This window comes from Mirounga angustirostris, unplaced genomic scaffold (genome assembly GCF_029215605.1).
Source record: "Mirounga angustirostris isolate CCGP_5_RB_7025 unplaced genomic scaffold, mMirAng1.0.hap1 SCAF_6, whole genome shotgun sequence".
NCBI classification, from domain to species: domain Eukaryota; kingdom Metazoa; phylum Chordata; class Mammalia; order Carnivora; family Phocidae; genus Mirounga; species Mirounga angustirostris.
Genome location: NW_026991714.1, coordinates 55,374,205 through 55,401,043, shown reverse-complemented (window position 1 = coordinate 55,401,043; position 26,839 = coordinate 55,374,205). Strand labels below are relative to the sequence as shown.

Genomic DNA, 26,839 nt, shown 5'->3' with positions numbered 1-26,839 from the left:
CAGGAAGCTGAAAGGCAGTTGCACACGATCATTAGGAGGAGGTACAGCTTTTCATGAAGAGGTTTGCCCTGTGCAACCTTGGAGAAGTGGGAGCTATGGAAGCCCAGTAATGATAAAGAATGAGAGGCAAAGGAAGGTCAAAAATATATGCATTAACTGAAAGGATTCACCAAAAGTTTATATAGAAGAATCCATACTGCCTTCTATCCCCCTTGGTGCACACACTATATTCCACAGGGACATGGTCCATTGACAGGTAAAATTTGAGGACTTTTTCTCAAAATGTTTAAAAAATCCCTGAGAAAATTGTCTTGATTATGTTGTTTCCATATATTTCAACATGACCCCGGCTTTCCCACCTAATGACTCAAAAGCTAAGCCCACATTTTGACAAGACTTGCTCACATATATAAACCCCACCAAGAAGCATTACATTTTTAAGTATGACTAGATAACCAGATTTGCCAGACATTTGATTAAACTCTCCCAATACAAGAGTCAGCCCAAGATAAATAAAGAGAAAAACGTGATTATCAAAAATAAAGAGACAACTCAGGGCACAGGTGAGATTTTAGCCTCAAAAAAGGTAGAGAAGACATATTTATATGCCAAAAGAAGATATAATTAAAGTGAGCATGACCTATGCATTGACCAATTTTACTTAGTCACAATAATAAGACCACATTATTGATTTTCAACTTTTAGGATCAATCTATACATCAATCACAAAAAACCCACAATGCAAATGCTATTAACTTAACAATGCAAAAACAAAAGTGCAGAGAATAGTTCAGTGGTTCCTCAACAAGTTAAATATAGAATTAACATATGACCCAGCAATCTTAGGTATATGCCCAAAAGAATTTAAAACAGATGTTCAAACAGAAACTTCTACACAAATGTTCATGGTGGTATAATTCACAATAGCCAAGAAGTGGAAACAACCTAATTGTCCATCAGCAAAGTGAATGGACAAATAAAATGTGGTATATTCATACAATAGAATATTACTCAGCCATAAAGATAAATGAATTCAGATATATAATGCAACACTAATGAAACTTAAAAACACACTAAGTGTAAGAAACTAGCCACAAAAAGTTACATGTTGTATGATTCCATTTATATGAAATAGCAGAGTAGGCAAATCCACAGAGACAGAAAGCAGCTTTGTGGTTGCCAGGAACTGGGAGGACAGAAGAATAAGGAATGACTGGTTAATGGTACATGGCTTTCACTTGAGGTGATGAAAAATATTTAGAGTTAGAGGGTCGCCTAGGTGGCTCAATCAGTTAAGCATCCGCTCTTGGTTTCAGCTCAGGTCAAGATCTCAGGGTCATGAGATTGAGCCCCATGTCGGGTTCCAAGCTCAATGCAGAGCCTGCTTAAGATTCTCTCTTTCCCTCTCTTTCTGCACCTCCCCACTCTGCTCATTCTCTCTCTCTCTCTCTCTCTCTCTTTCTCTCTCTCTCAGGAAAAAAAAAAGGATTTAGAGCTAGAGAGAGGTGATTGTTGTTCAACATTGTGAATGAACTTAATGCCCACCGAGTTATGTACTTTAAAATGATTAAAATGATAAATTGTAGGTTATGTATATTTTTTGCCACAATAAAAAAATGCAAAATAAAGTACAGGCAAAAGAAGTAGGGAAGTAGAAGTGATAGAAGAAAGTTGAAGGGAAATAAGAGTGCCCCAAAACACCTACTACATAAAGTGGAGGATCAACAAGATATATTATGAACAAGAAATAAAATTATTACTATTTTGTGAAAATAGAAAAGGGAATGACTAAAAATAGTAATACACATAATGGGTAATATGCTATATTGAAAGGATTGTGGCAAAGTGGAAGGATGTAATTGAGCTAAACCCTAATTTATCACAGCAGAAAGAGATAAGCAATGTCCTAAACTGATATTAGAACAGAAATGGAAGTCCATCTTAGAGATAAAGAGGTGACTTCCAGAAGAAGCAGCTAAAAAACTTAGGACTGGTTGCCTCTGGAATTTAGCATCTAAAACTATCATTATTGCTGAGATAAGGAACTGGAGGGGCCAGATCTTCAAAGAAGGATTCCAGTAAGAAAGGGTCAGAAAACCAAGTAGAAATACTTAAGCTAAGGGATTAATACCGAGAAGCTTCTTTTTTCAGATTTTGAGGTGTTTTTTTTTTCTTTCCAGCACTTGGATAGATTTTCTATAAAAACAGGGCCATATTGTATTAGAAGTTCCCAAAGTCTTATGTTGGAGAGGGTGTAGCTGTGGTTGGCACACTTCTGAAGGGGCTGTGCAGTGCATAATCTGTGTGCTCCATGGTCCATATGGCCTTCTTCCTATCTTATCTTCCTATCTTCCTATCTTGTCTTATCCAAGGTCATGTTCCCCATCCTCCTCAAACATGCCATACAATCTAGACATGGCCACACCTACAATGGAGACAACACCTAGACAGACCTGATCTAGCAAACAGAATAGACAGACCACTGATAGCTTCATTTACAAAAACACCTGGTAAGAATTATACATCCACAAGTTCTTGAGAAGGGGGAATCAAGAAAGGCCATTTGAGGCAAAAGTTATAATACAATAAGACTGTAGGGGTAAACCACTAAAAATTGTTCCCACTGTCTGTGAACTAAACTGAGAGAAGTACTCTTCCATCATGCCCAATACAAAAACACAACTCTTCACTCTGGTGATTCTAAAATCTTGCCCTTAGATGGAAAAAGAAAGTTGGAATGTAACTCCAAAGAAAAGAACGTCCAAGGAAAAAAACATGTCTCCCTAGATCCTAGAGTAGAGGCATCCCATACTGTCTGCTTCTAGATTCTCCTAAGTCATAGGACTCCTAGAATAGAGGGATTCCAAGCCCAGGCTTACAAAAAAGTATGGGCAGAAAGAATCAGAGAACATCCACAGAAGCAAAAGATTATCTCCCCTTCTTCTACTGAGACTATCACTCCCAGCATCCTTGTTCACATGCCTTTGGCCCATGACCCAGGTTGCTTCCCACTCTTCTTTAAGAATAACTCTGTGTGCCCAGTCAGAATGGCTAAAATTAACATGTCAGGAAATGACAGATGTTGGCGGGGATGCGGAGAAAGGGGAACCCTCCTACACTGTTGGTGGGAATGCAAGCTGGTGCAGCCACTCTGGAAAACAGTATGGAGGTTCCTCAAAAAGTTGAAAATAGAGCTACCATATGATCCAGCAATTGCACTACTGGGTATTTACCCTAAAGATACAAAAGTAGGGATCCGAAAGGGTACATGCACCCCGATGTTTATAGCAGCAATGTCCACAATAGCCAAACTGTGGAAAGAGCCAAGATGTCCATCGACAGATGAATGGATAAAGAAGATGTGGTATATATACACAATGGAATATTATGCAGCCATCAAAAGGAATGAGATCTTGCCATTTGCAACGATGTGGATGGAACTGGAGGGTATTATGTTGAGCGAAATAAGTCAAAAAGAGAAAGATATGTATCATATGACCTCACTGATATGAGGAATTCTTAATCGCAGGAAACAAACTGAGGGTTGCTGGAGTGGGGGGTTAGGTGGGAGGGATGGGGTGACTGGGTGATAGACACTGGGGAGGGTATGTGCTCTGGTAAGCGCTGTGAATTGTGCAAGACTGTTGAATCTCAGAGCTCTACCTCTGAAACAAATAATGCAATATATGTTAAGAAAAAAAAGGAAGAAGAAGAAGGTAGCAGGAGGGGAAGAATGAAGCAGGGGAAATCGGAGGGGTAGACGAACCATGAGAGACGATGGACTCTGAAAAACAAACTGAGGGTTCTAGAGGGGAGGGGGGTGGGAGGATGGGTTAGCCTGGTGATGGGTATTGAGGAGGGCACCTTCTGCATGGAGCACTGGGTGTTATGCACAAACAATGAATCATGGAACACTACATCTAAAACTAATGATGTAATGTGTGGGGATTAACATAAGAATAAAAAAAAAAGATTGTGTGTCAAATAGAGATGTACGATTTATGACATTAGCGCTGCCATTAATAAATTTATGCAGCAATTAAAAAAAAAGAATAACTCTGTGTGCATGTGCATGTGCGTGTGTGTGTGTCTGTGTGTGTCTGTGTGTGTGTGTAAGTTTGAGAGAGAGAGAGAGAGGTGGGTCAAGCAACATAAGAGACATTGAAAAGGGGACATAAGAGACGAGAAAGAAGGAGAAGCAGGCCTTGGAATCCTCCCAGAGGGTTGGCTTGGACTCTTTTACCACCAACATTTGCTCTAATCCTCAAAGAATCTTTTTAATAAAAGTAATCACCTGTCTTAGAAACAAGAAGACTCACTAGTTTACCAAATCTATATGTAAACAGAATTATTTGTTTAAAAAAATGGTAATGGTACTCAAAACTTCACAAAAGCAGAATGTGTCTTCCACCTCTCTTTTCTTCTTGACAAATTAATCAAGATGAAAATCTAAATATTTGAGCAGCCTGTGTGTCAAGGAAATTGTAGGAGGAAATACATATATTGTAATAGTAGCTTTGACATCAGAAGTAAATGCCCCGAGTTTTTTTTTATTTTTATTGTTATGTTAATCACCATACATTACATCATTAGTTTTAGATGTAGTGTTCCATGATTCATTGTTTGTGCATAACACCCAGTGCCCCATGCAGAACATGCCCTCTTTAATACCCATCACCAGGCTAACCCATCTTCCCACCCCCCATCCCCTCTAGAATCCTCAGTTTGTTTTTCAGAGTCCATCGTCTCTCATGGTTCGTCTCCCCCTCCGATTTCCCCCCCTTCATTCTTCCCCTCCTGCTATCTTCTTCTCTTTTTTTTTTCTTAATATATATTGCATTATTTGTTTCAGAGGTACAGATCTGAGATTCAACAGTCTTGCACAATTCACAGCGCTTACCAGAGCACATACCCTCCCCAGTGTCTATCACCCAGTCATCCCATGCCTCCCACCCCACCCCTCACTCCAGCAACCCTCAGTTTGTTTCCTGAGATTAAGAATTCCTCATATCAGTGAGGTCATATGATACATGTCTTTCTCTGTTTGACTTATTTCGCTCAGCATAATACCCTCCAGTTCCATCCACGTTGTTGCAAATAATGCCCCGAGTTTTAAAAAATGAATTTCCCTTCGAAGAATCAGAACAATTCTAGGAGGAAAAGTTACATTTCTCCAGTGTAACGAAGAGTGTCATCTGAAGTGTTTTGTACATAGAGAAGAAAGCATGAAAGTTTTAGGGTATCCATCCCCTGCCCCAATATCCTGGGAATTTGCTACCTGAAACTTGCTACCTAACTCATGGAATAGAAACTAGCATTAGTTGAGTTGCTATTCTTTCCAAGCACTTTGCTAAGAACTTTCTTTTTTGTCATAAATAGTCCCCCCAATAACTATTACAAGGTAGCATTTATTATCCACATTTTATAGATGAGGAAATTGAGGCTCAGGAACAGATTTGAATATAGGTTTTGTAAATTCTGAAGCTCATCCTCTAATCCTAGGCCGATATATATATGGATCAGATGCAGACATTCGATGTTAACTATGCATAGCAAATACATTTTTTACTCCTTTGTTTTTCCATCAGGCAAGTGTTGATGCTCCATGTTTGGGTGTCCTGGCAGCAGAACTGTCTCTTCTGTGTTGCCACAATGATCCCTTAATCACACAACAAGCATCCTTAGGACTGTATCACCTCCTCTGCATTGCAAAGTGTCAGAATGGTAAGAATGATTTACCATCTCTTCTAATGGATACTAAGAATTTGTCCCTAATTATTCTACTTGTGGGTCCCAAGAAGGCTCTATGTCTGTAGATTTCTAAATCCTACCCCAAGATCTATAGCCCCACTTTCTAAAATATATTTTGTAATCTTTTTAGAATTATCAAAATATGCTAGTAATATTTGGTTCTTCAAGATCTATAAAGTATTGTACTTAGTGTTGGGTGTTAATGGTGGGGACAGGAATGCTGTGGGGAGGAAGGGAAGAAGAAGAAAGATTGCCAATGAGACTTTTAAAAAGGAGGCATATTTTTCTTCTCTAATGGGGCATCAAATAGAATACTCAGATTCTTCAGTGGTTGGGAAAAATTAGCCCAAGACTAAAGTAGATGCTGCTCTGGACAGCCTAACAAAGCATAAAAGCAAGTCCTGAAAGTATCAAACTATTTCCAAGCAAACTATTAAACAGAGAAAAGATTTATCCTCCCATAATACATGACTATTAAATATACAAATATAAATATATATAATTGTTCTTAAGGCAATGAACATCAGATATCAAAGGACAATGATTCCTGAGAGATGGGAACAAATGAACAAATGAGGTGATTACAATTGCCTAAAGTAAGTTTTTAGGCTCTAATCCAGTAGTCTCACCAAGTTGAAGAGACAGAATTAGGAATCTAGAGAGGTCAAGATACCTAGGGTTTACAGGTCTGAGTACCAGAGAGGAGTGCACAAAGAGAGAACTCCAGAGACCTGCAGAGGGTCCCCTTTAACCATTCAGATATGGAGTGATCAGAACATGCATGTGAGGAAACTACCTGAGGCCAGGAAGAATGGTTAGAGAGAAAAATCCAATGAACTCACAAAGGCTGGGAATAGTGCCTATGACCATAAGCCAGAATTTAAAACTTCATGATTTGTAAGTAATGAAGTAGAGTACTCAAAGTGTTTTGTTTCATTAGAAGAAAAAAAATTATCTCTAGACTAAGTTGTTTTAGTGCCACTTAACAAAGCTTAAAAACAAGATTTAAAAGATCAAGTAATCTCCAAATACTTTAAATGCTCATCAGAATGAAGCTCAAGACTACTTCTAGGAATACAAAAATTCCAACACTCAACAAGTTAAAACTTATAGTGTCTGACATCCAGTAAAAATTACTAGGCATGCAAAGAAGCAGACTACAACCCATAATGAGGAGAAAAATTAATCAAAACTGACCCAGATGATAGAATTAGTAGACAGGGACATTAAAACAATTATTGTAATATATTCCATTTTTTTATATACTCATTTATTTAAGGAGTCAGAGAAAAAGATGAGCATGTTAAGTAGAGATATAGAAAACTTTCTAAAAGACTTCAATTGAACCTCTGGAGATGAAAACTACAATATCTGAGATGAAGGACACTCTGGCAGAGATCAACAGTGTAATTTTAAAGAGAGCCAGAGGAGGGCGCCTGGGTGGTTCAGTGGTTAAGCGTCTGCCTTCCGCTTAGGTCAAGATCCCAGGATCCTGGGATCGAGCCCCACATCCGGGCTTCCTGCTCAGCGGGAAGCCTGTTTCTCCCTCTCCCACTCCCCCTGCTTGTGTTCCCTCTCTTGCTGTGTATCTTTCTGTCAAATAAATAAATAAAATCTTAAAAAAAAGAGAGAGAGAGAGAGAGCCAGAGGAAAAAAGACATTTCATTCAGAGGAACAAAGGTAAAGATGACAGCAAGTTTCTCATCAGAAATAATAAAAACCATAGGCAATCGTGCAGCCTCCCAATGTACTGAAAGAAAAAAAAAAGTCAATCTAGAATTCTTTAGTCAGCAAAAATTCTTTTAAAAACAAAAGTGAAATAAAGACATGTTTAGACATACAAGAGCTGCCAGAATTCATCACCAGCCTATCTGCACTATAAGAAATATTAAAGGAAATCCTTCAAGAAAAAAAAAATCCAGGTGAAAATCTAGATCTACATAAAGGAATTAAGAGTAATGGGGTGCAACTATGTAGGTAAATACTAAAATTCTCTTCTCATTATTTAAATCTTTTAAAATGATAATCACCTGTTAGGGGTGCCTGGGCGGCTCAGTCATTAGGCGTCTGCCTTTGGCTCAGGTCATGATCCCGGGGTCCTGGGATCGAGCCCCACATCGGGCTCCCTGCTCAGCGGGAAGCCTGCTTCTCCCTCCCCCACTCCCCCTGCTTGTGTTCCCTCTCTCGCTATGTCTCTCTCTGTCAAATAAATAAAATCTTTAAAAAAATAAAATAAAATAAAATAAAATGATAATCACTTGTTAAAGGCAAAAAATAATAACAATGTAAAAGCGAAATATATGACAATAGTTCAGAGGCTTGAAAGAGGAAGTATGACTACAGTTTAAGGTTCTTGCACAGAGTCATGAAATATCCCTTAAAAGTAAACTGTGAAAAGTTAAAGATGTATACTATAAACCTTAAACCAGCCTCTTAGATGACATAGCAAAGAGTTACATATAATAAACCAAAATGGAGATGTAATGTTTTAAGTACTGCTAAAGAAGACAAAAAAGGGGTGCCTGGGTGGCTCAGTTGGTTGAGCGACCAACTCTTGATTTCAGCTCAGGTCATGATCTCAGGGTCATGAAATGGAGCCCCTGAGCGCCAAGTCTACTTAAGATTCTCTCCCTCTCCCTCTGCCCCTCCCCACCCCAGCTTTCTCTCAAAAAAAAAAAAAAAAAGAAGAAGAAGAAAAAGAAAAAACAAAAAAGAGGAAAAATAGAAAGAACAAGTGGGAAAAGTAAAAAACAAATAGTGAAGACTGAAAGCCATCTAGAGTAATTGTAAATATTCTGAATACCTCCAATTAAAAGGCAGAGATTATCAGATTGGACAAAAAGCAAGACTCAGCTATATGCTGCCTATGAGAAATCCACTTTAAATGCAAAGCCACAAATAGAATAAAAGTTAAAAGTTGGAAAATGATATATAACATGGTAATATTAGTCAAAAGGAAACTAGAGTGGCTAAGTCAATATCAAAAAAATATAATATAAATATATATGTAACAATAAATAAATATTTATTTTATATATTTATTTATATATTTATTTACGTATATTTATTACATATATATAAATAAATATAATTATTTATATATTTATTTATATTTCAGAGCAAAGAATGCTTCCAGGGAAAAAGAGGGTCATTTCATAATGATAAAGGTGTCAATTAATAAGACATAATAATCCTAAATACATATGTCCCTAAAATCAAAAATATATAAAAATTAAAAATCAATACATTAAATAAAAATGAATAGAACTGGAGTAGATATAGAATTATAGTCAGAGAATTCAGTATCCTTCTCTCAATAATTCATAATTACACAGAAAATTATTAAGGATATAGACTTGAACTTGACCTAATTGACATTTATAAAACACTCCACCAATAATGGAAAAATGAACATTCTCAAGGAAAAATGAAATTTACCAGAATAAACCATATTCAAGCCATAGAAAAATGTCTTTATTTCATACAAAATATATTCTCTGACCAAAATGGAATTGAATTAGAAATAAAAACCAGAAAGATATCTGGAAAATTCAAAATATTTGGAAACTAGGTAGTCCACTTCTCAATAACCCATGAGTCAAAAAATAAATAAAAATGGAAATTGAAAGTATTTTGAGTAAAATGAAAATATAATACCCATAAAGAAAATTCCAGATTGAAATGATCTAGCAAACAGTTAAAGGAAGAAACTATACCAATCCTATTCAAATTCTTACAGATATGTGAGAATGAGGGAATGCTTGCCAACTCTTTCAGTGAGGCCAGCAACATTCTGATACCAAAAGCACATAAAGATTTTACAAGAAAAACAAAAACAAAAAGACTACAGACCAGAGTTCCTCAAGAACACAGGTGCAGAAATTTATAAATAGATCCACATATGTATGGTCAAATGCTTTTAAAAAAAAAATTTTTATTAACATATAATGTATTATTTGTTTCAGGGGTACAGGTCTGTGATTCATCAGTCTTACACAATTCACAGTGCTCACCATAGTACATACCCTCCCCAATGTCCATCACCCAGCCACCCCATCCCTCCCACCTGTTCAAATGCTTTTTGATAAAAGTTCAAAGGAAGTTCAGTGAAAAAAGAGAAAACATCAGTAAATCGTGTTGGAAAAATTGGTTATATATATGCAAAAGAAAATAACTTTGATCTGTATCTTATACATAATGCAAAAGCTAATTCAAAATGGACCCATAAGACTAAATGTAAAATCTAAAATTATGAAACTAAAAGAAGTCTTTGTATCTTGAGTTAGGCAAAGATTTCTTTTTTCTTTTTCTTTTTTTTTTTTTTTTAAGAGGAAGGACTGGGGAGATGGCAGCAGGGAGGGGCAGAAGGAGAGGGAGAGAGAGAATCCTAATCCCCTAATCCATCTCAGGGCTCGACCTCAGGACTCTGAGGTCATGACCTGAGCCAAAATCAAGAGTTGGATGCTCAACTGACTGAGCCACCCAAGCGCCCCAAGAATTTCTTAAATACGACACCAAGAGCATGACCTATAAATTTTAAAAATGAAAAATTAAGTATTTCTGCTCTTTGAAAGACACTGTTAAGAGAATAGATAAACCATACACTGGGAGAAGATTATGTACAAGTTACATATCTGAGAAAAGGCCTATATCCAGAATTTAAAAATGCACACTCAAACTCAGTAAGAAAACAGACAACAAATTAAAAAATAGTAAATTTGAATTTGAGTTCTTTGAAACATTTCACCAAAGAAGCACAGATGGCAAGGATGCACACCAAAAGATGTTCAATATTTGGTCATAAAAGGCATGTAACTTAAAAACTGCAATGAGATACCACTAGAATGTCTAAAATTGAAACGCTGACCATACCATATGTTATTAAAGATGTGAAGCAACTGGAACTCTCACACATTGCTAGAGAGAGTGTGAAATGGTTCAACAATTTTGGAAAACAATTTGCAGTATCCTGAAAAGATAAACACACATCTACCAAATGATCCAGTCATCCCATAACTTAGGATATACCTAAGAGAAATGAAAGCCGATATCCATACCAAGACTTGTACACAAATGTTGATAGCACCTTTATTTGGAAAAGCCAAAAACTAGAAACAACCCAAATGTCTATCAATAGGTAAATGGATTAGCAGATGATGGTATATACATACAATGGAATAGTATTCATCAGTGAAACAGGAATGAGCTATTGATACATACAACTTGGATCAATCACAAAATACTTTTGCTGAATGAAAAATGCCAAACAATGGAAGAGTACATGCTATATGAGTCCACTTATATAAAATTAGAAAATAGAAAATACAAACTTGACAGAAGGCGGATAACCGAAAGCAGATCTGTGGCTGCCTTTGGATCAGGGGTGGGCACAGGGAGCAGGTATGGTGGAGGGAATGAATATGGTTGTTGTTTTGTTTTGTTTTTTACTGCAGTAATGTTTTCATTGGTATATACATATATAAAAACTTACCAAATTGTACATTTTAAATAAGCTGTATGTCAATTAAATCTCTATAGAGCTGTTAACAAACAAATGAAATCACTGAAACTCACCTTCTCTGGAACTAAAGACATCTGCATCTGAAGTTTTCATTGAGAGCTTTTGGCTTTCCTGCTATACAACATCCCCAGCTCCTTGCAAAACGCCTCCAAGTCTGCTCTTCTACCAATAAACACTCCAACTCAGCAACAGCTTTTCCAGTGCACTGAGTGATGCATTTGATGGCGATGGCCTAAATGTATTCAACATCTGCTCAACCTATGAAAATTATCTATGTCTTTCATTCATATTTCACAGAGGCCTCACTTAAACACTTTATGGACTCTGGATCAGTGCTGTCATAATATTTGATGTGATTAAACTATCATCAGAGAATTAAATGTTCAGAATACTTTAGATCTCCAGAATTGGGTAGGAAGGAGAAATTGGAAATAGCAATGTCATAGAAGGAACTAATGATCAAATAAAAACCTTAAACTGTTTTCCTTAATACAGCGGATATTGAAAAAAATAAATCCACAATATATGATAAGTCTGGAAATCAGTACCTCCTGCCTCGTCCCTCTGATATGGAATTCCTACCTAAGGTCTCACAATGGGACAAAACTAAAATTACCCAGGTAACTTGCCCCCCTCCCCACTTTATTCTATGGCTTTTATTTCATGTGTATTATTACTTTTAGTGACAACTTATTTCAACAGTTTATATTTTTAATAAATGTTTTCCATGTTTCTAAAGTTCAGTGAAGCACAGAGTAAATAATGTGTAGAGTATTTGGCTCTCCAATTTTCACTTCTATGAATAAGAATGATGCCTATTATTCCTGAATATAGCCATTTATATTATTTTATGTAATCCTTACAGAATGTAAATAAGAGTTTTATACTTCTTTTTGTTTGATTAATAAATATGAACTAAAGATGGGAAACTTCTGGTTATTTAGCAAACTTATGGAGTCACTAGTTAACAGGCTTTTCAATAGTATTATATTTCATTCAACAAACATCAAAATAACCTGCTTTAGATTTTGTTTTAAAAAGCCTATTAAATTAAAAAATTTTTAAATTGAAGTGATAAACCTCAGTACCAAGTAAATCGTTTTTACATTGACCCAACCCTGGGGAAAACCATGAGGCTCCATGTACTCCCTCACTTTCTTCAAGGTACATGGGCTTGGGGCGCCTGGGTGGCTCAGTCATTAAGCGTCTGCCTTCAGCTCAGGTCATGATCCCGGGGTCCTGGGATCGAGCCCCGCATAGGGCTCCCTGCTCTGCAGGAAGCCTGCTTCTCCCTCTCCCACTTCCCCTGCTTGTGTTCCCTCTCTTGCTGTTTCTCTCTTTCTCAAATAAATAAAATCTTTAAAAAAAAAAAAAGTACATGGGCTTATCCATATGGTTGAGAGTTCACCCAGCTCTGCAGCCTAGGTTGGGCTGTCCCAACAGATGGCCTTCTAACCACACACATTGAGCCAACTGCTCAGCAAAGCTGCTGGGGAAGCCCTTTAGGTGAGTTCATCTCTTGGGATGGGAGAGTCTTATGGTTCCTCCTAAAACTACATACATAAAGCAGTGTCTTCTCCTCCCATGGCTGAGATAAATAGAATTGTGGGAGGCTGAGGAGCTGTGGAAGTGATACATTTTACATAATATGGTCAAAAATACTGCTTAGATATCTTAAATACGCGTTTGCATGATGGTGCATTTTTCCAAAATCAAGCATTATTCTTATCCACCTCCCCTCAAAAATCATGAGACTGGTTGACTATGAAATTGTCCATTTACTTGAAGAAACCAAGCATCTATATTCTACATTCTTGCACCCTCCACTCCAGTGCCCTGGAATTGGAATCCTGAGCACCATGATTGAGCTAGTGAGTGGAGGACAGGCAGCCTCCTCAGAGCCCCTTCCAAGCAGTTCATGAGGCTAGTTACCACCAATTTCAGGTTGCATTGTCTTTTCTGAGTTTAATGTCCTTCAGATTTGGAAATCCTGGGGTTCGGGGGGAGGGTGGCCTGGGTCCTTACGTTCATGACCTCTTACTTGGTTCCCACTTGTGAGACCAAAGCAGGCCAGTCGTGGCCCTGTGTGCAAGAGTGGTAGCTGGGAAACTCTGAGGTGGGGACTTTCAGAGGTGTTTTGGAACAGGTGGGCTGAGAGAATCTAAGTTTGTAACAAGGGGATCAAGAAGACTATAGCCAGAGACAAAGTCCGAAGGATGCAAATAGGAGGATAAGCATTAAGGTTTTTAGCCAAGAGAGCTAGAAACAAAACACCATGAAATGGGAGGATCAAATTAAAAAAAAAAAAAAAAAGAGTTTACAGACCAGTTATAAGAGAGGACACTATCTTCTAATGGAGCCACAAAGTGTCATAAAAGTGTCACAGTCTAAATAAAAAAAAAGTGTTTATACCAAATAAACTAATAATCTCACTCATGGGAATTTATAAAAATGAAAAAAACTCAATATATCTATTTATGAGAAGAGGTTTTTCACAGACGTGTGGTCTATTTTTTAACAAACTGTGTGTCAAACACAGAGAAATAGATTATAAATTGTGGAATATCAAGTTAATAGTATATCATGCAGCCACTACAAGGAACAGCATCAAGAGTATGTAATAACATGATGTAAGAGTAAGAAATAAGGGGAGATATCAAGAGTATGTAATAACATGATGTAAGAGTAAGAAATAAGGGGAGATATCAAGAGTATGTAATAACATGATGTAAGACTAAGAAATAAGGGGAGATATAGGTGATTTCTAAAGAATCCAGCTGGTCCTATGGGACTGGTATATTTCTGAAGAGTTACATGTAAATCCCATTTTATAGGCAGTCCCTGTCCTCTGATGTAGTCTACTGTCATACCTGGAACTTCATGTGACAGAAACTTCTAACAGTAGTTCTAATTTTCACTAGAAATTGCTTCTTCTACAACTTTTAAATAGACACTAAAATAATTTCATTGAATAAACAAATAAATAGTTAAAAGAGAATATTCCCCCATCTCAATGTTTTTTTTTTTTAATTCAACAAATCATATAATGAAATCTGGCTTTCTTAAAGAAGGGCAAACTATTTGTGATACTCAGTCCACCTCACCAAGCCTCAATGACCCTCCTTTAGCTTTCTTCCATAGCATTCCAAGAATACCACCCCTCGCCCCAGTGCCCAGTAGGAGGGAGCCTGGTGGCCACCCATTCTCACTCAAACCTCAGGTTTGCCCTATTGACCAAAAAGAGCTGTGCTCCATCCTTTTAAGAGGGATGCAGATGGGGCGCCTGGGTGGCTCAGTTGGTTAAGCAACTGCCTTCGGCTCAGGTCATGATCCTGGAGTCCCAGGATCGAGTCCCGCATCGGGCTCCCTACTCAGCAGGGAGTCTGCTTCTCCCTCTCCCGCTCCCCCCTCTTGTGCTCTGTCTCTAAAATAAATAAATAAAATCTTTAAAAAAAAAAAAAAGAGGGAGGCAGATAAGCTTTTATTGGCAAGATTAGGTACCTTCTGTACTTGGGAAAATGACGTGTGTGTGTGTTTATAATATAATATGCAATATATATACATATATATTTATGTATATGAAGGGAGAAAATGTGACTCATTCATCTTTCTTAACTGAGAGATCACGTAATTTTGTTCTTATTTTATGGTCCATGGATATTCCTCTGACTTTAAAAAAAGGATTGTTTGAATTGTAGTTCTTGTACCTCAATCATCGACATATGAGCCTTTTTTTCTCTCTTCCTGCTTCTTGATCCTTCTCTGGGTAAAAGTCCACACCCTTGAATTACCCTGCCTTTCTTACTTCATCCCCTCCTGTATCTACTGATCATGCTTGTTTCTGATCTCAGCAAACTCATTTCCAAAGCTAAAGAATCTCACAGTAATTTCTAATATTCGAACAGCTGAACTGGTGTAAAATCAATATTTTACAGTTCCTCCTAATTGTAATGCCATGGTTTTTCATTTTTTCCTGGCCTGGTCCCAGAGCTGACTTATCTAGATAAAAGTGTTTTAACTGCTTTAAAAATCAGAAGAAAAAAATAAATGTAATTCCACTTGAATTATAGTCATCTCAATATCGATACAGTTGTAAAATATGACTTTTAACATTTTTGAATGGAGAGAGAGAGCCATGACAGCAAAAATACCTAAGGCCTGCAAAAATCTCTTGGCCCTACCTGGCCCTGGAGCTTCCTTCAGGATGACTGAATTCAGTAGTTTTTCTTATGTTTCCCATAGGTAAGGCGTAAGGTCATGGCTCTCCTTTTTGGTTTCAGAGTGTAGGACACACCCTACTGCCATCCTTGCTGACTGACTTTGTGTGGAGTCTCCTGATGAGACTCTCTTCACCTAATTATATAATCGCATTCAAGGCGTCAACCATGCTGAAACTGACTCTGGAATATCATGCGCATAAGATCACCATGGTAAGATACTTGACAGTGAGTAGAGGAACAGATTTTATTCTCTAAAGGGCTCTGTTGCCTTTGTTATATGCCTACTTCTTTTCCTATGTATTTCTTGCTATTGTGCATTATGTTACTTTAATCAGATGAGGCTTTTTTTGATGAAATATTTCAAGCACACAGAAAAGTTTAGAAAATAATGTCATGAACGTTTACCTATGAGTCATACCAAATCATAGTATCTTGACACATTTTCATCAGTTTTCTTAAAGAATACATTAATAAGAGTAAAATAGTACAGATATAATTGAAATCTTCTGCGTAACCACCAGGGGAAGTTTTCAAGGACCCTCAGCTTGCTGTAGGGCTGACTACATAATTTGTGGGGCCAAGTGTTAATGAATGTAGGGCTTCCTGTTCAAAACATAGGGAAAAGCTGTCATTAAATATACAAACATATGAAGGTTTTTTTCCTTTCCTCCACAGTCTCTTTCTCTCTCAATTTGTCATGGCATTTTTATTTTCTATTTAATGTCTTTCTAAGTTAAAAAAAAAAACTAAATATTTAAATAGCACAAATTTTGCCATCTTTGTATTGTGCAATGCCAGTGAGAGATGTAAATATAACAGCGCTTAATTCAACAAGATAATGCAATTCACATTTCATAGCTCATACAGGAATATGTTTTGGCTCAGGTAATGATGTGGGGGTCATGAGATCCAGCCGCACAGAGCTCCTCACTCAGTGTGAAGTCAGCTTGAGATTCTTTACCCCTCCCTTTCCCCCGGTGCTCCTCCTCCTGCTCACATGCACTCTCTCTCTCTCAAACTAACTAAATACAATATTTTAAAAATAAAATAAAATAAATCAGTTATAATGGAAAATTGTTCATGGTTAAAATTATCCCTGAAAAATCCCTGAATTGCCCATATAGTATGTGGGTTTACAATCTCTAAATAGATCTAACATGGCAGGTCTTTTCTTAAGAATTAAAGCAGATCGTTATTGCTATACTTGAGTGTACAGTAACATAGCTGGCTTGTTTTGGGTCATGCTGCATGGAAAGGAAAAGGGGTTGAGAAGAGTTCTAAACCCATAGTTAAAAGGTCTATTGAGAAGAGCAATGTTTAATGTCCCCCATTCATGTCCCCCATGTTCACCTTGGAGCATATGCAGTATGAAGAATGTCCTGCACTCTTAACACTTTGCTTATTTATTTATTTATTGCTTGGAGTAGGGGGATGTGCACAGATAACTGACTATATATAAGACAGTTGCAGTGGAATGTAAATTATGTCAACTTATGATCTCTGAGGAATAGTTTCAAAATAAAAAGTGAAGTTATCTTGGGTGAAATCTGATGTTGAATATACAGCCATTAATTTGAGACAAATTTCAGGTCTAGCTAGTAATCTCCTTGTTCAAGAATTAATAAAAAGGGGAAAAAATAAAACTGATATGGGGCCTATGAATAGAATTTGCAAGATATGTGACTCAGCGTTTACCATTCTAGGCCATTCTTCCAACACATAGTTTATCCATTCTGTATGCAGATTCAAGTCTTCTTTAATTGTCAGAAAGGTTTTTTGAAGTATGCAGTTCCATTGTTATTCTGTTCCATTATTTCGACTTCCTTCTTAAAGGACTTGAATTATACGTGGGTTTGTTTTTTCTATACCGAGCTTATATGTCTTAAATAAGGAAGTCTATCTTGCCCAAATAAACTTCTTTTTTTAAAAAAATGGGTATTTTCCCACTATCAATAAATGCATAGGCTTATTTCTCATCCCAATAGATATTTTACATTGTGTAGTCACACACATAAATATGCTTTCCTCTAGTGCTTATTTGTATGTTAATTGCCGCCTTGGCCATTCTGAGAAGGACTGAATTCTTACATCCAAGAAATGCCTTGCTTTAGAGGTGGCCATGGAACAAGAGACTCTTGTTGACCTATTAAATTACTTTTCCAGGTGTCTACGATTGTGGATGCTATTTATAAGCAATTGCGTCAAGATTCTTCTCATGTTATGAGGCATACAATGTTGCGGGTTATCACCTTGTTAACACGCACTTCACCGAAGAAGGTTATCTTTCAACTTATGGATTACCCAGTCCCAGCAGACAAGTAAGACCCCCTCACCCCTTCCACAAGGGTTTGTTCACAGGCTCTAGAATCTGACAGAGCTGAGCAAATTAGGCCTGGCTTCTTTTTTTCTGAAAAAAGATATCTATTTTTGCATTACATAGGATGATCATAAAATTTAAATAAGATCATGCACTTTATTCATATTTTCATACAATACCTACACACAGTAAACACCATCGATAAATGATCATTGTCACTATTATTTCTTTGAGGTTTTAAATGGTGTTCTGCTGTATATCCCATAGGAACAAACCTCTCCTCAAAGTGATGATGGGTTTTTTCCCCCATAAGTGATAAAATTTATAGTGCTTTTTTCCCTCATTTATGAAGAACAGATGTAAGGTATTTCCACCCACCAAAACAATAATGAAACATTAAAAATAGCTGTTCCTTAGCTATTCATCTGAAATTCATTATCGAAGATCACAGGAAATATTAAAGAGAAAAGAATACCAATGTGAGCCTATGGGACAGTGTGAGCCTAACTCACATTAGAAGAGAGTAGTAAATGACATCACTCCATTTCTATCATTTGTACCTTGAGAAAGAAGGTAATACTTCTTTACTATTAACCATATAAAAGGCAGGAAGTTACATTACAGAAAGGATTCAGGCTTTGGAAACAAATGGATCTGAATTCCTTCCCAGCCACACAAGTTTCTAAGTTCCTTGATCCTCAATTTGTCTGTGAGATGAGAAAAATTCTCTATCTATACAGCAATTATATGGGTTAAATGAGTTAATGTCTATGAAAGGGCATCAAAATCCACAAAATGCTAAACCAATTATACGACTTTTTTTTTTCCCCCAACTGAAAGCTTATATTTATTTGGGAGGCTCACAAATACTCAAAGTATTTTACTACTTAGAAAATTTCTGGAAATTAAAAATCTTCATAAGACTCAGTGTTTTCTCATTCAGGAATTAAGCACCCATGGTATGTAATATATTACCAGCCTTCAAACATTTTGTTGAGAGGGAATAGCCTGACATTGATAAAAGTCGCCAGTGAATCCAGTACGAACAGTATGAAATGAGGAAGTACAGAAAGCAAGCATAATTAGAGTTAGGTAAACTTAATTAAAATAGTCACCAGCAGATCCTGTGCAATAGTAGATGAGAACTGAGGTAGAAAAGACTAGGATTTGGAGTTGAGCTAAATCAGAGAAACAGAGAGAATATCTAATCAGCTAGAAGGTATGATCAAGAGGTAAGGGGATGAGACAGGGCATATGAGACTTGATGTCCATGTGGTTCTAAAGCATAGTTCTAAAGCTGAGCCCAGAAGGCAGGAGCAGTGGAGTAATGGGTTCTAAAGAGCTGGTATATCTGTGTTCTGGAGGACCAGACCTCCCTATTAGGACCCTAAATGCAGAGAGACTATAAAATAGGGTTCAAAACCCAGCATGGATTGATAAGATATCAGGAATATACCCACACAGAGGTATATAGCAGTTTTTAAGATAAGCAATAATAAAAAATAATCTTAAAGAGTGGCCAGGTATGTAGAAAGGAGCTAGGGGACTGGAGGTTGAGAAACCAGGCTTCCAGTGAGTGACATCAGTGTCACTAATTAGATGTGTGACATTTCACAAAAGGGCCCACTCCTTCGAGCTCAATTTAAACTTACTTTTCTAATTTTTAAATTTATATAGTTTTTTGCCTAATATTCCTACTTATTTGTTTTTTTAAGTTGATATATTTATGTTAATTTGTATTTTTATACGTTTTTAATATTCTATTATTCCTGGACAAACAAGATCACAAGGTGGGAGGACCAGAGTATGGAATGGAGAAAGCTTATCAGTTCTTGACATTGACCTGGACAGATATTTAAATGTGCTAGGAAATGAACTTGCAGACTTGCAGACTATATTTTCTGTAATATCTCACTGAAATTCTTCCTGTGTTTTCAAGGACAAGAGATTAATGGGATCATTTGGAAATGAGCATATCAATTTGGTTTAGACTTGTCCGCAATTTCTTTGCTGTAAAATGTGTAAACCCAAGACTTTTCCCGATTCATGACGGGAATTAAGTAGGAAATGAACAACCTGATTCTCACTATGGTGGTGGGGGTGGGACTGTGTTCACAGCACTTTGATACTGATGTGGCAGGCGGCAGGTTCTGAGTCAAGTGTGGCCCCTCATGTGCTGAAGACAATCTTGCTGATACTGAAAGGAAAGCCTGGAGAAATGCAGGATAGCTTCATGGAAAGAAGACGTTTCTCTCTTGATACTACTAATATGATGCCCGTAGCGGTAAGGAATACCATGAGTGTGTCTTTGTCCTGGTATTTTTCTGATCATGAAAATCCCTGTCTGCCCACAGATTCAGTCATACTTCTTGACACTGTCCTGCTTTCATTCATTCATTCATCCAACACATACTTACTGAATAGCTACTATATGCCACACCCTGATCAGTAAGCTTACATTCCGGCAAAAGACACAGACAATGAACAAAAAAATGTGTCATGTGTCAGATGATATAAAGCTGAGAAGAGACATAAACTGATGTGGGGAAAAGAAAGTGATAGGGAGGGTTTAGGAAAGTTGGTCGGGGGAGGCCTCTCTGCTGAGGTGACATCAGTCAAGAATGAAGGAATGATCCTTGCAAATATCTGGGCAAGAGAGTTCTAGACAGAGAGGAGGACAAAAGCTCTATAGTGATGAGAGCTTGCCTGGTACATCAGTGACTGCAAGGAAACCAAAAGGAGAGAATGGAGCAAAGGTGGAAGTTCAGAAATGGTGTCAGAGAGTAGCCATTAGCTAGACCATATAGACTTTTACAGGCATATGAAGGCCAAATGTAATTTGTACCCACCATTTTATATCTCCTGGGGAGTAAAATCACCACTCCTGGGAGTAAATTCTAGTCTTACAGACATATAGTGGGAATAAAATGGGTAGTGCTCCACAAATGTGAGGTGGTGGAATGTGTTTCCCTGATGCGGTGGGTGGGTGTTGCTGTAGTTAGTGGGCCAAATGATTGTTAGTGACCTGGCCTGCCTCCTCTTAAATATCTCACCGGCCTGGATTGCTCAAGCACAGGGAGGACCTGGGTTACTGGTAGGACTGTTCTTCATGGTCACATATGAAGGGGACATTGGAATGTATTCTATCCTTGGGAACCACCTTGTTTCCCACTGGTTTGGCAGCCAAGTGATTATTGATAGTGCTTTGGGAGCTCATTGCCGTAGAATACCAGGCACAGTTCCTGGTTCAAAATGGACTTAATAGCTGTTACAGAATGAATGAATACACATGCACACTTTAGGCTTTCTTTAAGGGGGTTGGAGGGGAGGGGTTGTGGTTCCCCCTTTTCCCCTCACTAAGGCTGACTGGGTTTAGAGGCAGAATGCTCCATTCTTGACTTCTTTTTCCTTCCCTTTAGGCATCCCAGGCCCTGTGCACATTGTTGCCTGTTGGTTCTTACAAGAAAGCAGTGGCCCAGTTTTTCCCCCAGCTCTTGATGGCCCTCATGCTTCAACTCTTCTACAGCAGTGACCTGAGACTGATGACAGAGAACAGGATGTTGTGAGATTGTATTGGTTATTTTAGATTCGATAAGAAATAAGCTTCCAGCTGTCAACTATTTCTAGTCCCTTGGGTTCACGTGGAACTCTTTATAATCATAAGCAATGCATTCATTTATTACAGTTTTCTTTCCTCTGAAGGGAGAATGTCTTTAGAATCCCTAAGTACCTAGAAGTTAGCTAGGACCTTCCCTGAGCATGTGCAGTGTGTACGAAGAACCACTCCCACAGAACATGGTTTATTCTTGCCAGAGTGGGAGGCTACCAAGGGAAGAGAGAGCAGGCAGGAGCATTAGATCCAAAGCCAGACACATGCTAGCTCTGCCATTTACTCTCTGATAGTGATTTCTCAGGGTAATTGTACGTGAGAGATTAAAATAATGTGTGTAAATGTGCTCTGTGAACTGTGAAGTTGTTTTGTGTTTGGTGATGTGATGCGTGGCCTTAAGATGGCACACAGTCATTCTGTCCACATAAGGTGAGATTCAGTTAGCTTTGCTGCCCTCTGGGGAAATCTGGACCCACTGCCTGCTCTTTGCCCTCATCAGGGGTGGACTTCTAAACCGGGCAGAACTCCAAGGCACAATACATTCCATTAAGATATTTAACCCATTCTCTGTCTTTCAAGCAGACATGCACCAAATCATCCCACACAGATGAGAATATATCTATTTATTTAAAGCATCTGAAAAAGGAAAGCAGCGGGCACTTTTAGCAAATTATCACATCATTTAACATCTTTTGTTAATAAGCGGTTAAGCTAATAAACTAATACGCTGCTCCATGATTAATCCTAGATTTTACATGCTACCATGTCAGTTGAACCCTAAGTCCCATGTACTGTTGATCAGGGAAGATGAAGAGCATTGAAAGTGGTTTTCCTTTGAAACATCCCCTTTCCCAAAACCAGCATCCTGCCCAGGTTGGAATGAAAAGGCAGGTCACATGTACTTAGTTACATGAAGGCCACTGTCAAGTGGTGACTCTGTTCTTCTTTGGGGCCTTAGCTATGCCAGGGACGCCCTGAGAGTTCTGCTGAATTGTTCTGGACTGCAACAGGTGGATATTGCTCTAAACGAAAAGAATTGCTGGAACCAGTTTAACCAAGCGCTGTTTCACCATCACGGGGTCTACCTTGTTGCCAAGTAAGAACAGGGGCTCTGCACAGGGCTCTATGTCTCTATCCCACCTTCTCCAACTTCCTTCAGTTAAGCCATGTGTGAACACAGTCAATATTCACTCCAACTTCCCTCACTCCCCTAATGATCTGAATTGCCATTTGATCTACTTCTTCCCTTATTTTAGGGTTTTATTACTTATTTGTGTAGTTTTCTCTTTCCTTGTCCTCCTACTTGATGATACAGATACCCAATTATCCTCCCTCCAAAGAATGTATTTCTCTTTTCGTTAAGGAGAACTAGAGGTACATTAGCTTTTTCTTTCCTCTGCTGTTAGCAGATCCCTGCTATGTAGGCATCAGACAGTTACAGAGGTGCTCCCACTTTAAAGAGGTTCAATAAAAATCTGTTCTCAATGAGACAAATAAATTTGGAAAGTATAATGAAAGAGAACTTTTATTTTTCTTGTAGTAGAAAGGGTTTTTTTTCCTTGTTAACTCCTTACTGAATAGCAAGTTTCTGATTATAGAGATCAGATTTTCTGATCAAGAATCAAGATACACAGACTTGACAACATAATAGACCATTTAAAGTTGTGACCAACCCAGAAAGTATAGTCTATATGGTCTCTGGGCCCTCTATGCATTTCAAATGGCATCTTATTTACACACAGATTTCAGGAACATGTTTTATTTTATAAAAGTATGATACATCTGCACCCCACAAATGGCCACTAGTTAAGAGTCACAATATCCTTAGTATCTTTGGATCTTCTTTCTTAAAGTGTGGTCCTCAAACCAGCAGCAACAGCATCACCTAGAAGTTAAAAATAGAAGGCAGACTAGAATCTCATGGCCCACCCCAGTCCCACTGAATCAGAATCTGCATTTTAACAAGATTCCTGGTTAATTTGTATACATATTAAAGATCAAGAAGCACTGGTTTAAAATACCAACCTGGAGTCTTTTTTTTTTTTTTAATTTTATTTTATTATGTTATGTTAGTCACCATACATTACATCATTAGTTTTTGATGTAGTGTTCCATGATTCATTGTTTGTGTATAACACCCAGTGCTCCATTCAATACCTGCCCTCCTTAATACCCATCACTGGGCTAACCCATTTCCCCACCCCCCTCCCCTCTAAAACCCCCAGTTTGTTTCTCAGAGTCCATAGTCTCTCATGGTTCATCTCCCCCTCCAATTCCCCCCTTCATTCTTCCCTTCCTACTACCTTTTTTTTTTTTAATATATAATGTATTATTTGTTTCAGAGGTACAGGTCTGTGATTCATCAGTCTTACACAATTCACAGCACTCACCATAGCACATACCCTCCCCAATGTCCATCACACAGCCTCACCATCCCTCCCACCCCCCACCACTCCAGCAACCCTCAGTTTGTTTCCTGAGATTAAGAGTCTCTTACAGTTTTTCTCCCTCTCTGGTTTCATCTTGTTTCATTTTTTCCTCCCTTTCCCTATGCTCCTCTGTCTTGTTTCTCAAATTCCTCCTATCAGTGAGATCATATGATACATGTCTTCCTCTGATTGACTTATTTCCCTCAGCATAATACCCTCCAGTTCCATCCACATCATTGCAAATGGCAAGATTTCATTCCTTTTGATGGCTGCATAATATTCCATTGTGTATATATATACCACATCTTCTTTATCCATTCATCTGTCGATGGACATCTTGGCTCTTTCCACAGTTTGGCTATTGCGGACATTGCTGCTATAAACATCGGGGTGCACATACCGCTTCGGATCCCTACATTTGTATCTTTGGGGTAAATACCCAGTAGTGCAATTGCTGGGTCGTAAGGTAGCTCTATTTTCAACTTTTTGAGGAACCTCCATACTGTTTTCCAGAGTGGCTGCACCAGCTTGCATTCCCACCAACAGGGTAGGAGGGTTCCCCTTTCTGTGCATCCTTGCCAACATCTGTTATTTCTTGACTTGTTAATTTTAGCCACTCTGACTGGTGTGAGGTGGTATCTCACTGAGGTTTTGATTTGGATTTCCCTGATGCCGAGTGATGTTGAACACTTTTTCGTGTGTCTGTTGGCCATTTGGATGTCTTCTTTGCAGAAATGTCTGTTCATGTCTTCTGCCCATTTCTTGATCATATTATTTGTTCTTTGGGTGTTGAGTTTGATAAATTCTTTATAGATTTTGGATACTAGCCCTTTATCTGACATGTCATTTGCAGATATCTTCTCCCATTCTGTCAGTTTTCTTTTGGTTTTGTCCCAACGTGGAGTCTTAAAATGAAACCTGTCATATCAACTTTCCCAGTCCTGCCACTAGCCATCTGATCCAGGCCAGCATGTCAGGACATCTGTGAGCCTGGCCACTGCCCAGAATGGCTTTAGTGAATCAGGACTCCCCACTTCTTCTCCTCAGTAAAACAGGATAGTCCCAAACTCTCGTCTTCATTTTATCATTTAAAGGAAAGACTTGGTCTAAAACCATGATGATGACCTATTCAGCCATCCTGGATTGCCAAGATATTTATTTTGCACTATTTATTTTCTCTCCTTTTGGTCAGGCAGGAGCTTGTGGTATTACAGGGCATTCTGTTGTGGGGCTCAGGAGGGGAAAGATGGGAAAGAGGAGTGATGTTAAGGAAAGAGAGATTGTCAGTGATCCAGATATATATAATTGCCTGGAGTCTGTGTAGAATTCAGAATGGGGCTGCAGTTTACCTTAGATTTGGGAATATTAGAAAATATCTTTCTTTTTTTTCTGGGTGGTACAAAATGTGAGGATGATGATTCTCTCTTTACTACCATTAGTAGTTGCCGATGCAGGAAGAGTTTTCATCTTCTTTGCTAATTCAGTGCCTTATTCTCCATTACAGAACTCTCAGTGACTATAACTTTCCACAGTTTCCAGAGACCTTGCATTATCTCTACAAGCTCTCGGTGGAAGGTCCTAGACGGTCAGAAGACAGTATCATCATAATAATATTCCTCACTGAAGTGAGTTTCATTAGAAGACTGCGAACAACAGCGTTCTCATTCCTTATCCAAACTTAAGTCAACTTTCCAATCTTTTATCTCCCTCTCTGAATATTAATTCTTACCAAGAGTTAAGACAATGACAGATAACTTTTGTCATGTCCTAGGAGATGTGGATTTGCACAAACACTAATTATTTTTGAAGTACCAGTTCATATATCTCTGCATGCTTGTTAAACTACATCAACAACTAATGTTGTACTATATGCTGGCTAATTGAACATAATAAAAAAATAAAAAGAATTAAAAAATAAAAAATAATATCAAGGAATACTTAAAGTGTACTCAAAGTTTACTTAAAGATAGTAGGTAACATCTGGGATCTGAATGATACTTCAGACTATCTAGGGAAAAAAAAAAAGAATGGTCCAAATAACTAAATAAAATGAAAATATAGAACTACACTAATATTTATATGAATATTACATCATATATTGTAATGCTATACTAGTTGAGCAAATTGAGGAAGTCCTTTTGCTTACAAAAGGCATGTAGAAAGTTCTATAAGTTGAAATTCTCTGAGTCAAATACTAATTTTTCCATAGAACTAATATATAATAAAGTATTAATCTAAGGTGTCATGCCAAATATTCTCAAAAGTTTGACATAATTTCAAGCATCATAGTCAACAGAACAGCTAATAAACTATAAAAGACATACCCATACACTACACTACCTACTTCTAAAGTTTTCGGAAAGATACATAAGTCAGTTTAACTGAACATTGCACTAGCAAATCACTAATGTTTCCAAACTTGCTTAATCTATTTGAATCTCTCATTATTTTTATTACATGACTCATTATTTTTATTGTATCATCCTTTTAAGTATGTACAAACATTAAGTAGACCTAAATATGACATACATGATTGCTCCCATAAAATGATACATTCAAAAGAAATTTACAAACAATGTATGATTTATATAAGCATTATTGTGACAGATGATGTTTAATGAACCCTAATTGCCTCTCTCATCATGAATGTAGTGCTTACTCCTTTTGGAGAGTAATAAACCTGTCCTTCTAAGAACTGAATAATGATCACATTGTTCTCCCACTTTCTCTAACTGGCACTCTGGGCAATCCTCAACTGCCCAGTTCATCATGAGGTCACTTGGCCTTTAGTTGTTCTGAGCACACAATCTATGTATTTTACCTTAGTTTAGTCTTAGCCAGCAATATTGAACAGAGTACTATCGATGCTTATGCCATATATATATGTTATTTCTAATTTTCTACCGATAAAAGTAATGATAGAGTTTACATCTTTGTGCCTGTCTTCTTTCTTTTAGTATTTTAGATTACTTCCTTCTAGTAGATTCCAAG

At 37.7% G+C, this 26,839-nt stretch overlaps 1 protein-coding gene across 1 annotated transcript in view; it reads left to right on the top strand.

The window, feature by feature from the left end:
* MROH9 (maestro heat like repeat family member 9) overlaps window positions 1-26,839 on the top strand; it is a 115,958-nt gene that overhangs the window by 39,313 nt on the left and 49,806 nt on the right. Inside the window, exons 6-13 of the mRNA XM_064595528.1 lie at window positions 5,589-5,724; window positions 11,768-11,892; window positions 15,553-15,702; window positions 17,656-17,810; window positions 19,928-20,093; window positions 21,229-21,371; window positions 22,378-22,515; window positions 25,353-25,473. Of these exons, the coding sequence (XP_064451598.1) occupies window positions 5,589-5,724; window positions 11,768-11,892; window positions 15,553-15,702; window positions 17,656-17,810; window positions 19,928-20,093; window positions 21,229-21,371; window positions 22,378-22,515; window positions 25,353-25,473 (1,134 nt within the window). The remainder of the gene's footprint in view (window positions 1-5,588; window positions 5,725-11,767; window positions 11,893-15,552; window positions 15,703-17,655; window positions 17,811-19,927; window positions 20,094-21,228; window positions 21,372-22,377; window positions 22,516-25,352; window positions 25,474-26,839) is intronic.